Source organism: Amia ocellicauda, chromosome 20 (genome assembly GCF_036373705.1).
Source record: "Amia ocellicauda isolate fAmiCal2 chromosome 20, fAmiCal2.hap1, whole genome shotgun sequence".
Taxonomy (NCBI): domain Eukaryota; kingdom Metazoa; phylum Chordata; class Actinopteri; order Amiiformes; family Amiidae; genus Amia; species Amia ocellicauda.
Window position 1 is genome coordinate 1,857,656 of NC_089869.1, and position 15,889 is coordinate 1,873,544.

The 15,889-nt window shown below is 38.5% G+C and overlaps 1 protein-coding gene across 2 annotated transcripts in view; it reads right to left on the reverse strand.

The window, feature by feature from the left end:
* The window catches only part of abcc2 (ATP binding cassette subfamily C member 2), a 125,007-nt gene that overhangs the window by 40,123 nt on the left and 68,995 nt on the right, over positions 1 to 15,889 (reverse strand). For both annotated transcript variants that reach the window (XM_066693957.1, XM_066693955.1), the window contains 4 exons: positions 14,640 to 14,775; positions 13,911 to 14,013; positions 12,624 to 12,843; positions 6,640 to 6,794 (listed from right to left, as the gene is read on the reverse strand). In XM_066693957.1, the coding sequence (XP_066550054.1) occupies positions 6,640 to 6,794; positions 12,624 to 12,843; positions 13,911 to 14,013; positions 14,640 to 14,775 (614 nt within the window). The remainder of the gene's footprint in view (positions 1 to 6,639; positions 6,795 to 12,623; positions 12,844 to 13,910; positions 14,014 to 14,639; positions 14,776 to 15,889) is intronic.

Consider the following 15,889-nt stretch of genomic DNA (forward strand, 5'->3'; position numbering starts at 1 on the left):
TTGGAGGGGAGGACATTTCTGATCTTTTTCTATTTATATCAGGGGTGTCAAACTCATATTAGTTAGTGGGCCGGATTTGTTCAAATGAGACCTCATGGGGGCCGGATCATTTTTTGCTCAAATCAATTTGACTCTACACATGGATATTTAGGCTGCTTGTGGATTTATTATTTGAAATCATTCAAGCAGGCCTACAGATACCAATCAATGCATTGTTGGCACATGAAAATAACACACAATGCATTATTACATAAAGCAAAAAAGAGAACTGCAACAAATACATGTTGAACAGAAAGCATTTTCCTATGCAACATTGACAAGAATACATTTCAAGTAGAAGAGAGAAGTGCAACAAATAGCCGATCATAAGTGCCATTGAAAGCATGTTTTCTATTCATGTTAACTATTAATAATTACATATTGTGTTTGAATATCTGTGTTATTCATTAATTATACATTTGAAAGAATGCAGGTTATAGTTATAAAACACCAAATGTCTGTCCAGAATAGCTGTACCAGCCCGAGATATGTTGAAAACACCAAAATGTAAAATTACAAAAAGTAGAAGAGAGAAGTGTAACAAAATTGCCTATATAAAAGTGCCACAGAAAGCATTTCATACAACTATTAACAACAATAATTACATATTGTGTTTGAATATCTGAGTAATTCATTAACTATAAATTTGTCCAGAATAGCTGGTTCAGATACCCTGGTTAATCCAGCTGCCCTGTGATCATTAGATTTAGAATCCAGTGCGCTATAGTAGGGAGGCTATGACATTTTCACTTGCTGGTTTGAGGTTAGATTGAGTTGACACAGTGATTACCCGCAAAAATCCTTGGATTCGAAACGGAGACTAACGAGAGATCGTTTTAGAAATGCTGTGTATATGAACATGACTGATTCAGGGGCATCAGTGATAATGGGAATGACAGATCATTCGTGGGTTTGTGCCAGTGGTGTGAAAACATTGCGAGTGGAACTCCAGGTCCAAATGCCACCGACTGCTTTTACTCCACTGAAAATACGAGATTGCTACTGCACGTAGTACAGATTGCAATAGCGCAGGCACATCACACGGAAAATAATGATTCATGGACATTATCAGCGGAGGGGCATTTATTGCAATATTATATATTCGTTGAGCAAAAGTGTGACAGACACCTGGAGACTGCTGTCAAAATGCAGTGTGAGGTACTCATGCAGGGAAAGTGCAGAAACGTGCCGTGTGGGCTGTCCCGAGAAGTCAGGTATGCAGGCTAAATATATAGTAAATAGTTTATTGAAATACAAAGCTACAGTGAATACAAGCAGTGTATGTTAAAAACAACGTTTACACGGTGTTGAAAATGTTTACTTTAGTGTACAATTATGTTTTGATGTATGCAATAGTTATTTTTTAACTAGAAAATATTGCTTTTGAGCATTATTCCAATATCTACGTTTACACTTGTTTCATTCCCTTATTGTATGCCGTTTTCGAGCGTTTTGCTTATTGTAGGCTATATAGTTATTTATGTTTTGACTGCAGTGTGCGTGTTTAGAAAAGTGTATTGATGTTATTTATAGCAATAATATTAATGTTTTATCGCCATATTTCAATTTAAAAACTCTCTTTGTGCTATGTAAATGTAAATGTTGGATTTGATATTAATTAATAAAACTTCTGAGTTTTTGATACGATGGTTTGCCTGTTAAAGATCTATCGGTTACAAAGACCGGCTTTGGCGCTTGTAGGTACTTCGAAATGTCGGCGCATCTGGTGTTAATTAATGTATCATATCATAGAAACCTCTTACTTTGCTTATTACACATAGTTGATAATAACTGTATGCAAACGTTTTTTTGTTTGTTTGTTTGTTTTTTACCCAACATATCTCGGGCTGGATGAAACCTGCTGGCGGGCCGGATCCGACATTTGACATCTCTGATTTATATGTTTATCTAGCCCTTTATCTATTTATATTTTTCCACTCTGTTCATTTGGTAGCAGGATGAAGATTGCTATTGCTATTGAAGATTTTTTTTTTGCATGAATACATCTTTTTTTTTATAGCTGCTAGAACGAAAACTCCACTATTGACTTTAATTTAATTTGAATGCTTTAAAAAAACTTTAATTGCAGATATGCCTTTCCATTAGCTTATGCATGGAGAGTCAATGGAAAGGAGGGAAATCTGTATCAGATGTAATAATGTTCTATATATATATATATATATGTATAGATAAGTGTCCAAGCTATGAAATTCCTGAAAAACTGTTGTTATTGTTTGGAATTTTATTATTATTATTAGGTGGCCAAGCACTGATGATAAAATTTATTTTTCAAGTTGAAATTAACTCCCAAGGGGGACTATGGATAAATTGCCTACACAACGGGAAGTGGTGAAAAATCTCTATTTCAAAGCTGCTGACAGGTCCCTTTACACTATTTTTGAGGAAAGACATCCTCTTGCCTGCTTTATTTAACCCAGGCACAGGTACACTTTTCACTTGGAGTAAACCCTCTTGAATTGCAAAATTGGTTATTAAATAGTTATATTTAGCTAGGCATTTTACTGTTGTATTACCGCACAGAGTAGCTCCATTTCCATAATTTTAGAAATGCGTACGTTTGTTTTGGTGACGCACCAGAGGGGAGAGGGGGGCCGCATTCCAGGCCCTGTTGCCCGAGTCCTGTCCCTCATTGTCAAACGGGTCTGTCATTCCCTTACAGGGCAGGAATGTAGCTATCCAATGATACCAAACACGCCCATATCCGAGCAGGCTTTGTTGCGCTGAGCCGTGTGATTGTGTGAGAGCATATGGTTGAAGCAGGGCTCATATAGAAGAGAATAGACGCGATACAGCAACACCAAATACAAAGTAGATACATAGAATCAGACACAAAAAATAAAACACCTTACTCGTCTAAAACAAATCACAGATGCTGATTCTGTTTACAAGTCTATACAAGTCACTATACAAGTCACTGACAGTCTATTCTGTACAGAATTGAATAGAATAGAATAGAACAGAAAGCCATGGCAGCTTTGTGGCTGGAATGAGTACTACAACAACAGTAAAGCCTATGTGTCTATGTAAGGCCTCAAGTGACAATATTCAAAAGCCAGATGTTTGGAATTCTGTTTCCCTGTTTAGTATTCTTTTGTATTTGTATATAGTTATTCCGGCTGATGGTAGTCTAATATAAATGGCTGTAATTTCTGTGCTGAAGGTCAGATTTGAGTAGTTCTTTTTTACAGAAGTTCATAAGACTTTAAAGTTTCACTGTCCAGTCCAGTTTTCTTCACGTTTTTGATTTATTTCTTAACTCTGGTGTGGCAAACACAATTATTTCTGTTTTTTTTCTGAATCTCCAGTTTGTGCTGAGTGTTTCCATATAAGACACTTGGCTCTAGCCCTTGTAGTTACGGAGTTATAAGTACAAATATGACAACAGTAAAATCAGGCGGGGGGGGGACCTCAAGGGCCGGTAGTATGGCAAACCATTGTGACATTTAATTCATAATTGCTGATACTAAGAATACAATTGCTGATATCAGCAATTCATGGTACGCTGTTGTGACATTTAATCCTTAACCGGATGTTAATTAGTATGCATTTTTCATATCAAGAATACAATTGTTGATATCAGGAATACAATTGCTGTAATCAAGAATACAATTGCTGATATCAGAAATAAAATTCTTGATATAAAAAATACAATTCTTGATATCAAAAATACAATTGCTGATATCAAGAATTAACTGCCAATTGTTGATATCAATAATTGTATTTTTGATATCAGAAATTGTATTTTGGATATCAGAAATTGAATAGATTCTTGATTTCAAAAATGCATACTAATTAGCATCCGGTTTCGGCTGCTTTCCGTGTTATAGTCACTCCCCTTCTTCAGAAAAGTCCCCCAGTAGATGTGAATAACTCAACTCTCAGACTGGCATCCTCTCATTGTTAATGTCTGACATTTCCCTTTTTTATTTATATTTTGATAAACGTATTTGATACATGTATTTATAATGATCTGAAAATAATGGGGCGGAGTGTAAAGGGTTAAGTTACATGTCAACTGATGTTAATTAGTATGCATTTGTGATATCAAAAATAGAACCTGATGCTTTTTAGTATGCATTTTTGATATAAATAATTCAATTTTTGATATCAAAAATAGAACCGGATGCTATTTAGTATGAATTACTGATATCAAAAATACAATTGTTAATATCAAAAAATACCAGATCATTCTTGATATCAGAAATTGTATTTTGGATATCAGAAATTGTACTCTTGATATCGGCAATTATGGATTAAATGTCACAACAGCTTGTCATTGCTAAGCACTACTTATACGGAAATGGCCGTAACTTGGCTCATTCGAAAGCTAGAGACGGTTTTTGGGAGTGGCAGCCTTGAGCACCTATGGGAGACAGGATTAAAGTAATATGACGTAGAACGCTCGTCCTGCCCTCGGGACGATTGGCAAAGGGCGGATCTAAAATAATTAATTGGAGACTGCTTTAAAAGGTAGTGCTATTTTTAAATCACGTTTATAGGCATATTTACCTGTTGTTGTAATGTATCAGGAAGATATCACTCTTTCAGATTGATTCAATCATAAAAGCAACTTTTTAAATTTAAACATTTTAAACTTGTCAAATAGAGGGCCAGCAGGCTTTCTGTATTCCGGAGGCAAGCCACTTGGGCTCCAGCCTCGTAGGCCCTCCGGAGCAGCGTCTCAGTTACACCACACTGCCTGTTAGGACAGGCCAGGTCGCGGGGCTCCGCAGACAGAGGGACTCTCCAGTTAGCAAAGAAGGAGCAGACGCTGGACCTTATGAGCATTCAGTTTTTGGGTCCATCTGTCTGAAGGCAAACTTGGATGGCATAGACCAAGCACTGTGCAACCTGCATCATCTTTTGAAACAGACTTGGTCTCCACCTTTTTTGGCCTTGGGCAGGGGCATAAGATATAGAAGTGGCTTTTTCTCTGCTGCCCCCAAAGCTGCAGGACCGGGAAGGCTTTCAACAGCCTCTGATCAAACAGAAACTCTCTGTGCACATTTATGGGGGGTTGTATCAGCCCACATGGCACTGGTCTTTTAATACCTCCAATACAGTTTATAATTTTGCCCAGGTAAAGGCCTAGTATTCATGCAGGCTACAGACATGGTAAAATTTTGTAAGCTCAGGATGAGTCATCATGAGGTTACCATCAAGGGGTGCAGATATAGCCATTACTGCTATAGCAAACAGATAGGATGCCACGTATACTTTGTCCAAAAGGGTCTTTGAACTCTTCACAAAATCTATTTCCAAGTTTGTACATTTGCTAAACATTTTAGTTAAAATGAAACAGTATTTTTTTTGATTGCAAATTTTGCATTACATTGCTCTAGTACTATACACCGATCAGCCATAACATTATGACCACTGACAGGTGAAGTGAATAACACTGATAATCTCGTTATCATGGCACCTGTCAGTGGGTGGGATATATTAGGCAGCAAGTAAACATTTTGTCCTCAAAGTTGATGTGTTAGAAGCAGGAAAAATGGGCAAGCGTAAGGATCTGAGCAACTTTCACAAGGGCCAAATTGTGATGGCTAGATGACTGGGTCAGAGCATCTCCAAAACTGCAGCTCTTGTGGGGTGTTCCCGGTCTGCAGTGGTCAGTACCTATCAAAAGTGGTCCAAGGAAGGAAAAGCGGTGAACCGGCGACAGGATCATGGGCGGCCAAGGCTCATTGATGCACGTGGGGAGCGAAGGCTGAAAGCGCCTACAATGGGAACGTGAGCATCAGAACTGGACCACGGAGCAATGGAAGAAGGTGGCCTGGTCTAATGAATCACGAGTTCAAGGTGTTGACTTGACCTCCAAATTCCCCAGATCTCAATCCAATCATCTATGAGATGTGCTGGACAAACAAGTCCGATCCATGGAGGCCCCACCTCGCAACTTACAGGACTTAAAGGATCTGCTGCTAACATCTTGGTGCCAGATACCACAACACACCTTCAGAGTCCATGCCTCGACGGGTCAGGACTGTTTTGGTGGCAAAAAGGGGGACCTACACAATATTAGGCAGGTGGTCATAATGTTATGGCTGATCGGTGTATGCTTGACCACCAGTAATTACTACTTGCAGGTATATTTATTAATTTTATTATAATTATTTTATAAAATATTGGAAACACAATATCACTTAATTAATTAACCCATTCTTTGCTTTCAGTTTATGACCAGTTTTAAAAATCTCTCCTATCTCTAAGCGTCCAAAGGAGTATGGGACAAGAGTAACACTGCATCTAATATTGGATTCTTCATACTGTCATTATTTGTTGTAGACCAGGGTTAGTGAAAATATATAAATGATAAATACTGTTATATGTAGTTTAATTAATAATATTTATTGCTTCAAACGAAGTGTGTAAATACTGCTATTTTACTTCTTATCACTTTACTTATATCCCGTACAGGTTTCTTTTTATCATGCCAAATAACATGGTACTGGGGTAATGAGCTACTCTGCTAGTCACTACACTATAGAGGGAAATCAAGTTGGTATCAGCATTGTACAATTTTTATGTGGTTTAGCTCACATAATGGTCTGTTTTCCCAGTATGCTACAATACCTTTGCAAAGCGGTTGACGATCCTACCAGAGGGGGTGGTGTCAAAGAACAGCATGGGCGCCCGTAGGACGTTGGTGAGCAGGCAGGCATGGAGGGTCCGTGAGGCAGAGATGGCACCGGATGCCATCAGTAAAGTGCCTGCGAATATCAGTATACCTGCCCAAGAACAGTTAAACAGTGTTACAAAGATTTTAATTGTACTGTTAAAAAACACTATTATAAGAAAGGTTGCTATCAGAATTTAGTGACCCGCTCCTGTTACCCTAGCTAAGTGTCTTTCCCCTTGCCTTATGAGAATTAAATGATGCCTTTATTTAAGATTTTCATTAAAGGGTAACAAGAGTGTAATACAATCAATAAACAAACATTAAAGTATATACAAGTGTACAAGTGTACAAGTGTAGGCATAGGAAGCAGTGCATCTAGTAGAGACACATAAGATTTGCAGGATCTACAAAAACAATATTGTATACATAGGATATATTTATAAATAATATACTGTGGCTCTTACAAGCATTCACCCCCCTTAGACTTTTCCACATTTCATTGTGTTACAACATTAAATCAGAATGGATTTAATAAGCGTCAGATTCATCCAACTTGATGGAGCTTGAGCAATTTTGCAAAGAAGAATTGACAACAATTGCTGTGTCAAGATGTGTAAAGCTGGTAGAGACTCATCCACATAGATGGATTACATGGCTGTAATTGCTGCCCCAAATATTGACAGAATGGGGTGATTTCTTATGCATTCAATAATTTTCTGTTTTGTATTTGTAATTTAGAAAACATTTCAGATTATATTTTTCACTTTGACATTATGGACATTTTCTGTGTTGATCAGTACCAAAACTCCTGATAAAATCCATTCTGATTTCATGTTGTAACGCAATTAAATGTGGAAAAATCCAAGGCGGGTGAATAGTTCAAAAGCCACAGTATATATTGTAAGTAAAATTTAGTTACATTTTCTATACATATTTTAGGTATATGTGATATAAGTGAGGTATATCAAAATCTGTTAAAATTTTAATTGAAGTTGGAAATGTTCTGGTACTAGTAGAAGTAGAATACTAATGCCCATTGCACTCTTGAGCTGAGTGAATCCCTTTTATCTAAGTCTATTTGGTTCAACAATAGAAGCAGTTGGTTATGGAATTATATGATCAAGAAAATACATGCAGTAATAAATACATGGAGTAAGATTAATTCTATTATGAATTATGTTTCTGATTAATTACAATGCAAACCAGACCAATGGGGCACCTGCCTCCTAGACTTGAGGTGTGAAGAATTCTAAGGGAACAATGGAGCAAGAATTGGGTTCTAGCTGTGTAAACTGGTGGCTAGACCTTGGCATTTCAATATTCTATATTATAAGTAACATGGTCATATAATGAATATTATGATACCACCTAAAAGGGATCTACCTGGGTGGAGAAATGGTAATAAGATCACATGTAACAGTATAAATGAATGAATTGAAATTCAATTTGAGAAACATATTCATCATCAAGACCTTCCTTTCCTCTTTGATGCTCTGTTGTTGAGAGGGTGTGTTCACGTGTTCTCCCAGTAGCTTTGGGGAAAAAGGCTTATTTGTAATACTGAAAATGCTGATGGCTCCTTTTCAGTTTAATGGAAATGTTACAAAACAAGTTGCCGAAAACAGACACAGGACAGGTAAGAGAGAGCTATCTCGTTTTTGTACTTTCACACAGTCTTAGTATTATTAATCTTGTTTTCAGTTTTCCTTAATTGTAGAACAAATGAAAATAAGAAAGTTTACAAATGAGAGGAGGCCATTCAACCCATCATGCTTGTTTGGTGTCCATTAATAACTAAGTGCACAATAAACTGCATTGATTAAGAATTGACACATATGACATCCCTGAGTTTGCCATTTGTCACCCTTGCTGACGTAGTTTAACCGTTTATAAAGTGGGCCAGTAATCACTCTGTTTGAAGGACAGTGCGGCTGCTTAACAGTTGTGCAGGGTGATCGTTACAACATGAAATGGAGACAGCACTCTCGAGTGGAATGCAGTGTTAGGCTGGAGCATAACCCTTTTATGTCCCGCAAAATAGACACATGATAAGTGTACGGACGGGAGTGTAACTGCCATCAAAAAATCAGTCTTAAGTGACACCTGCTTCAGATTAGCTGACTGTAATGGCTCAAATGGGCCTTGGGAAAGATCAGAAGGCCTAATTTGGAGTGAGAACAGACCAGCCAGTCATCTAGATAATTGAGGTCGCGGACCGCCTGGCAATCGGGGGGGGCTAGAATGATGTCCATGCACTTGGAGAAAGTTTGAGGAGCTAGTGTCAGGCTGAAGGGGAGAGCAGCAAACTTGAATGCTTCGCCTTCAAAGGTGAAGTGGAGAAACTTCCTGTGTGCCTGCGCAATTGGGATGTGAAAGTAGGCATCTTACAGATCCACTGTGGTGAACCAGATGTTGGGCTTGATGGCCTGGGACATGGTGTGCAGGTTGAGCATCTTGAAGCGCAACACTTTGAGGTGGTGGTTCCGGCGCCTCAGATCCAAGATGGAATGGAAACTGCCATCTTTCTTGAGCACTAGGAAGTATGGGGAATAGAATCCCTTGTGCTGCCCCAGAGGAGGCACTTCGTGGATTGCTCGCTTCGTCTCTGCACACTGCAACAGGTCCCTCACTCGCATCCACATCCTGCCTCGGAAGGCAGGGAGTAGCCAACTGATATTATTGCCAATAGTAGCCAATTGGAGAGTTGCTGGGGGTATATGGGTGGGCCAGAGGCTGCTGGACCACCTCAGGGCCACGGCGCAGGAGAGGGAGTGGGCGGATGTCCACCAGCCGTCCTCCTGTCGCATGCTGTGCCAAGCTCTACATCTCGATAGCACTTAGCTTTCACCGTCCAGGATGTAGGAAGTCATTTACTGTACTTGTGTAAATTGTTAATTGGAATTTGTAAAATGTATTTTGAATTGCTGTTTTAGCCAAATTGAATTTGTAATGATTGATGCCTTGTACTTCTCTGTATTTTTGCACTTTGTTTGCACTTATGTTGTAAGTCGCCCTGGATAAGGGCATCTGCCAAGAAATAAAAATAATAATAAATATCTTGCCTGCTTGGTGCTCAGGTTGCAGATCTCCCTAAACTAGGAAATGGGTAAAGGCTAAAAATTGAAGTATCTTAAAAAAAAAATTGCAAGATGTTCTAAATTAGTATTTTACAGAGGTGTTTACAAAATAAAAAACAGATAACATGCCACAGGATAACAATCGGTCCAGTCAAACCCTAAGAGAGATCAGGATAAATGAGGAGGAGGTACTAAAAGGATTAGCAGAATTAAAAACAAACAAATCACCTGGACTAGATGGTATATTTCCAACTTAAAGAAATGAGGGAAATTATTTATAGACCGCTAACTAAAATATTCCAAATGACACTTAGAACAGGAGATGTGCCAACTGACTGGAAAACTGCTAATGTCATACCTATCCACAAGAAAGGGGACAAAACTGAATCAGGAAAATACAGACCAATCAGTTTCACCTGCATTACTTTATTTTTATATTTTTGAAAATATTATCAGACAGAAAATAGAGGAGCATCTTAATGAAAACCACATTCTTAGAAATAGTCAACATGGGTTTAGATGAGGCAGATAACGTCTTACTAATTTACTTAACTTATTTGTTTTTTGAACATGTAGCTGCAGCTGTAGATCACGTGAAAGCATATTATATGATATACTTAGATTTACATTAGATTGATCCTAAAATTGGAAGCTGTAGGCATTCAGGGTAATGTAAGTGTTGGGGTAAAATTGCCCCCTATGTATTGTATATACCCACTGTATAACTGTTAGAAAATATAAGACATTTCCAGTAAGTTATTAGTTAAAACTTGTTTTTATTATAATTTCTCTGCTCTTATTATGATTTCTCTGCTCATACTTATCTGTGTGGCAGATAGAAACAATTTCTGCTGCTGTGAAATTTCTTTGGGTAACGAACCAAAATTATCTATTAACACGTTCTTATTAGTACAGTGTGTCCTTGGTACCAGCACTTCCATGTCTGGACTAATTACAAAAGAAAACCTTATGAAATTTAGTTTACCATGATTTGTACCGCATCCTTGATATCAATGCCTCCCTTTCTGGACTAATTGCAAAGAATACCTTATTAAATATTGTTTCCCATGTCTCTGAGCTGCCCCGGGACATATGCCAAGAAAATATCATCCAGGTTCGGGACGGTCACGAAACTCCTTTGAAATACCGCTTGTAAATGTATAAAAGGCTGTGTGAAACTTTCAATAAACGAAGATAAACAAACAGACTTCGGTGTCTGTGACTTTTTTCTTCCTGAGTGCTCGTCTCCTGCTGAAAAGTCTCATCTGTTTCTGGAAGCGCTCACTGGGGTACCTGATTCACTGGGATCCAAAGGGTTGCTTCAACTGAAGTGTTGTACCTTAACAGTAAGTAGATGGATTATGAACTGGTTGATGTAGGAAAAAGAGGGTGTCGATAAGAGGAGTTGCTTTTAACTGGAGTGAGGTTGTTATTGGAGTTCCACAGGGATCAGTATTAGGGCCTATGCTTTTTCTAATCTATATTAATGATCTGGGATAGTTAGCAAACTTGTCAAATTTGCAGATGATACTAAAATAGGTGGCTCAGCAGATACAATCTCAGCAGCACAGGTTATTCAAAGGGACTTAGATAATATTCAGTTGTGGGCTGACACCTGGCAGATGAAATTCAATGTGGACAAGTGCAAGGTATTACATGCAGGTAACAGAAATGTCCACTATAATTACACTATGGGAGGAATAGAACTAGATGAAGTAACACATGAGAAAGACATAGGAGTCTATGTGGACTCCTCAATGTCTCCATCCAAACAATGTGGGGAAGCAATATAAAAGGCAAACAGAATGCTAGGGTATATTGTCAAAAGTGTAGAATTTAAAACAAGGGAAGTAATGTTAACACTGTACAATGCACTAGTTAGATCTCATCTGGAATGTGTACAGTTCTGGGCTCCACACATTAAGAAAGAAATCGCTGCTCTAGAGGCAGTTCAGAGGAGAGCAACCAGACTTATTCCAGGTTTGAAGGGAATGTCCTACTCAGAGAGACTGAGGGAACTGAACCTTTTCACCCTGGAAAAGAGAAGACTATGTGGGGACTTGACCAGAGGAGCTTTTCCAGATCTGCAGGGACACACGGACCAGGGGACACAAATGGAAATTGGGCTTCAAGACAGAAAACAGGAGACACTTTTCACACAGAGAGTTGTTACAATCTGGAACAAACTTCCCAACAATGTGGTTGAAACCGACTATTTGTGAGCATTCAATAACAAATGACATGATCCTTGGATCACTTAGTTATTAATGGACACCAAATGAGCATGACGGGTCGAATGGCCTCCTGTCATTTGTAAACTTTCTTTATATATATTTTTTAAATGAAACCTATGGATGTAGGAATTTGTGTAGGATTAAATATGTTTTCATATATTCCAATACATAGATTAGAAAAATATGTAATCAAAGTTACTGATTTTTTAATTGTATATTTGCTAAATGTGCATAGGACTTAAGTATGGAAATGTATTTTGTTTTATGGTTTTATATAGAATAACCATCACCAATGGTCAATGGAAAAGCACAGAGGAGTCTGGTCACATGGGAAACTATAACATATCTTCCACATGGGGTCCTTTTTATTTTTCTGCTTTTTCACCAAATTTGGATTTGCAATCCAGCTAGGTTGTTCTACAAAAATCTATTGGATTGATGTACCTCACTGAAAAATATTACAGTACTATTCCACTGATTCAACAATCTATCATTCTATTATTTTGGTATGCAACCAACCTATATTTGATCATATATTTGTCATATTTTAAAAATATTAATATTTAATTATATATTAAAAAATATATGATTTTCAGGAAAGCAGGAAAAGCATAATCTAAGCCTTACCCTGAGCCACTCCAAGTGCTCCAAATACGCCCACCCTCATATCGCGCACGGAGGCAGGGTAGGTCTTGTTGAAATACTCCAGGGAGTCACTGGTCCAGTCACTCAGCCACAGACTCTGTCCAATGAAAGCGACAGTTTGCAGGAACATTGCCAAGATCGTAAAGGAGGAGTAGCACCAGCCCATCGCCCGGATATATTGAAGGTAAACTGAGAACTTCACCTGAAGAGGGAGACACAGGGCAAGACTGAAAATAGCAAACACCTGGGAACAGACAGCCAGGAAGTGGTTTTTACTTGAGTTTATTTAGTTAATTTTTTTTAATGTTCTCTGATTGATATTAACTCAATCTACATTTTCCTTGCTCTGTCTCTGGAATATAAAGTGCAATTCAATCTGCATGCAATATTTTGTTAGATATGTGACAGGTTGTCCCTGTCATGGCACAGCTACTGGTGAGGTGTGGGTTGCCTCTCATCAGCGTCAGCAGCTGTATTTAGATGCTTTGCACCAGGTAGTTGGATGCACCTGCATCACTTAAGCAGATGGTAATCAGTGCTCTTAACCTCCCTGTTGTTGCTTTCAGTGAGATCCCAAGATCACTGCAGTGTGTTCCCTGCATTGGAGCTCTTTTGGAAGAGTTCACACTGTACTTCGGAGAGTATTGAGCCTTGGAACATCAGCAATAGTGAGACATAAGACTAAGGAGAAAAGGACTCGGAACGGAGAGAAACAGAATGGTCAGTTGAGCAAAGGGTCTTGGCTGGCAACAGGAACAAGGGAGAAGAGACAAGTGTTGTGCTCGATAGGTCAGGCAATCAGGCGAACAAACTAGGGTAGGGAATCCAGGAATCCAAATACTGGAAAGCAGGTCAAAACACAAGGGCAATACAAGTAGAAAAGACTCAGAACTGACACTGGAGAGTAATAAAGACTTTGCAAGGATGTCTGGAAATGGAGAGGTTTAAATAGTGATGGGAAGGGCAGGAGTAATTGGGAACAGGTGTGCAGAATGATAGGACAATGAGAGAGAATTGGAATGGTCAAGTTGTTTTATTTGCCATTCTTGTGTTAGTTTATTTATTTATTTCAAACTCCTCTCGTGGACAAAGTTAATTAGCTGCACAGTGAATGTTAAGACAGTTGCTTGAATTGCCCAACTAATATTATAAGCACCCTCTATATAATTCAGAGCTTTCTGATTGTGAAATCTTTTCAGCAGACTCAATGGAAAAAGAGACCTTATAGAGATATAGAGGTAGGTTAGATACATTAAAGGGAATTCCTACCTTTCCTGTCTCCATGGTTTCTTTCTCTATCAGGCGTTGGCCCTTTTTCATCTCAGTAGAGCTCTTGGCCTCTTTCTGTGAGGTGTGTGTCCATAGTTTCACACTGTCTCAAGAAAGAGAGAGGGTGAGCAATAGCAAGAGAATAGAAGCCATTGAGAAAGACCAAGGAAAGAGAACCAACATTTCTTAAAAAAAAATGTTTTCTTCTCATCTCTAATAACAAGGTCCAGACTCTATCTTTTTAGTGGATAATTTGTGAACCACTGTTGCATAAATGTTACATAAAACACCTTGAATAACTTCAAAGGTATATCTTGTATAGAAAAATTCAATAAACTGCTTTGTTGATCTGTCTATACATGGTCATTATATAATAATCTCACACTTGCATAACTTAATTTACAATTATCAAAATCAGTGTGTGACCTAAAAACATTCAAAACAGGTTGCTATCAATGTTCTGGTGTAATGCAAATAGCTCCAATGGGTACCCACATCTGGGCCATATCACTTCAGTTTTTATACCATTTGAGGCCTTAATTAGTTAATTAAACAAATTACTCACTTAAGCAAAACCAGAGAAACCCCTTTACTAGGTCTAACGCAGACTGTATTTATGGTTATCATTTTAAAAATTGCTACATTGCAGCTCTCGACCACTTGATGTAGGGCAAATGTTTCCACAGCAGAACAGTAGTTGCCCCAAGAAGTTCCTGTCCTGGTCACTACCTGCCATTGCGCTTGCTACGGCGGAGACTGGTCTCCCGTTTCAGAGTGACAGACACCACGTCCTCTGGAGGGCTGTCTGACTGGGGCTCCTGGGTGTCAGGCAGTGTTTCTTCATCTTCCTCATCCAAAATCAACCCTATACATAGAGAATGTCTATTCAGGACACTGGATAATCACAAAGCCCCAATGTATTAAAATAAGCAAGCTCACACAAACAATACAGTGACCTTGTGCATGATCACATAAATGCTAGTAGTCATGTTATTAGACATGGATCAATTTATCTTATTTTTACATTGATAAAACATAAGAACATTAGAAAGGTTATAGACAAAAGAAGACCATTTAGCCTCTCTTGCTCATTTGGTCGCTAGAAGCTATTGATCTGAGGAACTCATACAGTCACTTCTTATTGAAGTATCCCAGCGACTCAAATTAAGCAATGTGGGTGAGCACTTTGTTCCACACACTTTCAACCCTTTGTGTACAGAAGTTGTACAGTTGTAATCTCAACTCCAATTCCAATAAGATGAGGTAAACATCTGTATACTTGTAAAAGCTTTGAAAAAATATATCAGCATTAGTATTTCACACATTCTGACTAGAATAGTATGTTCATATTGTTCTTTTAAAGGGGTTCTTAACCAAGGTAGCTCACAAATAACAAATTATAATCACAAATCCAGGTTTTCAAAGGTTCTGATACCTGGGAGCTTGTATAGAACCATATAAAATAAAAATAAAAACTTTTTCTACTGTGATGATGACTCTGAAAAGGCTGTTGATGTTTCAGTGTTCAGCAAACTGGACACATTTTTTTCCCTGTCTCATGCTCCATATATATACTCAGCAAAAAAAGAAACGTCCCCTTTTCAGGACTTTTCACAGTTATAAAAACTTAGGACACTAAAGAGCCTTTCTACTGACTCTGAAAAACACCAAAAGAAAGATGCTCAGGGTCCCTGCTCATCTGCGTGAACATGCCTTAGGCATGCTGCAAGGAGGCATGAGTACTGCAGATGTGGCCAGGGCAATAAATTGCAATGTCTGTACTGTGAGACACCTAAGACAGCACTACAGGAAGACAGGAAGGACAGTTGATCGTCCTCGCAGTGGCAGACCACGTGTAACAACACCTGCACAGGATCGGATATCTGAATATCCGAATATCACACCTGCAGGACAGGTACAGGATGGCAACAACAACTGCCAGAGTTACACCAGGAATGCACAATCGCTCCATCAGTGCT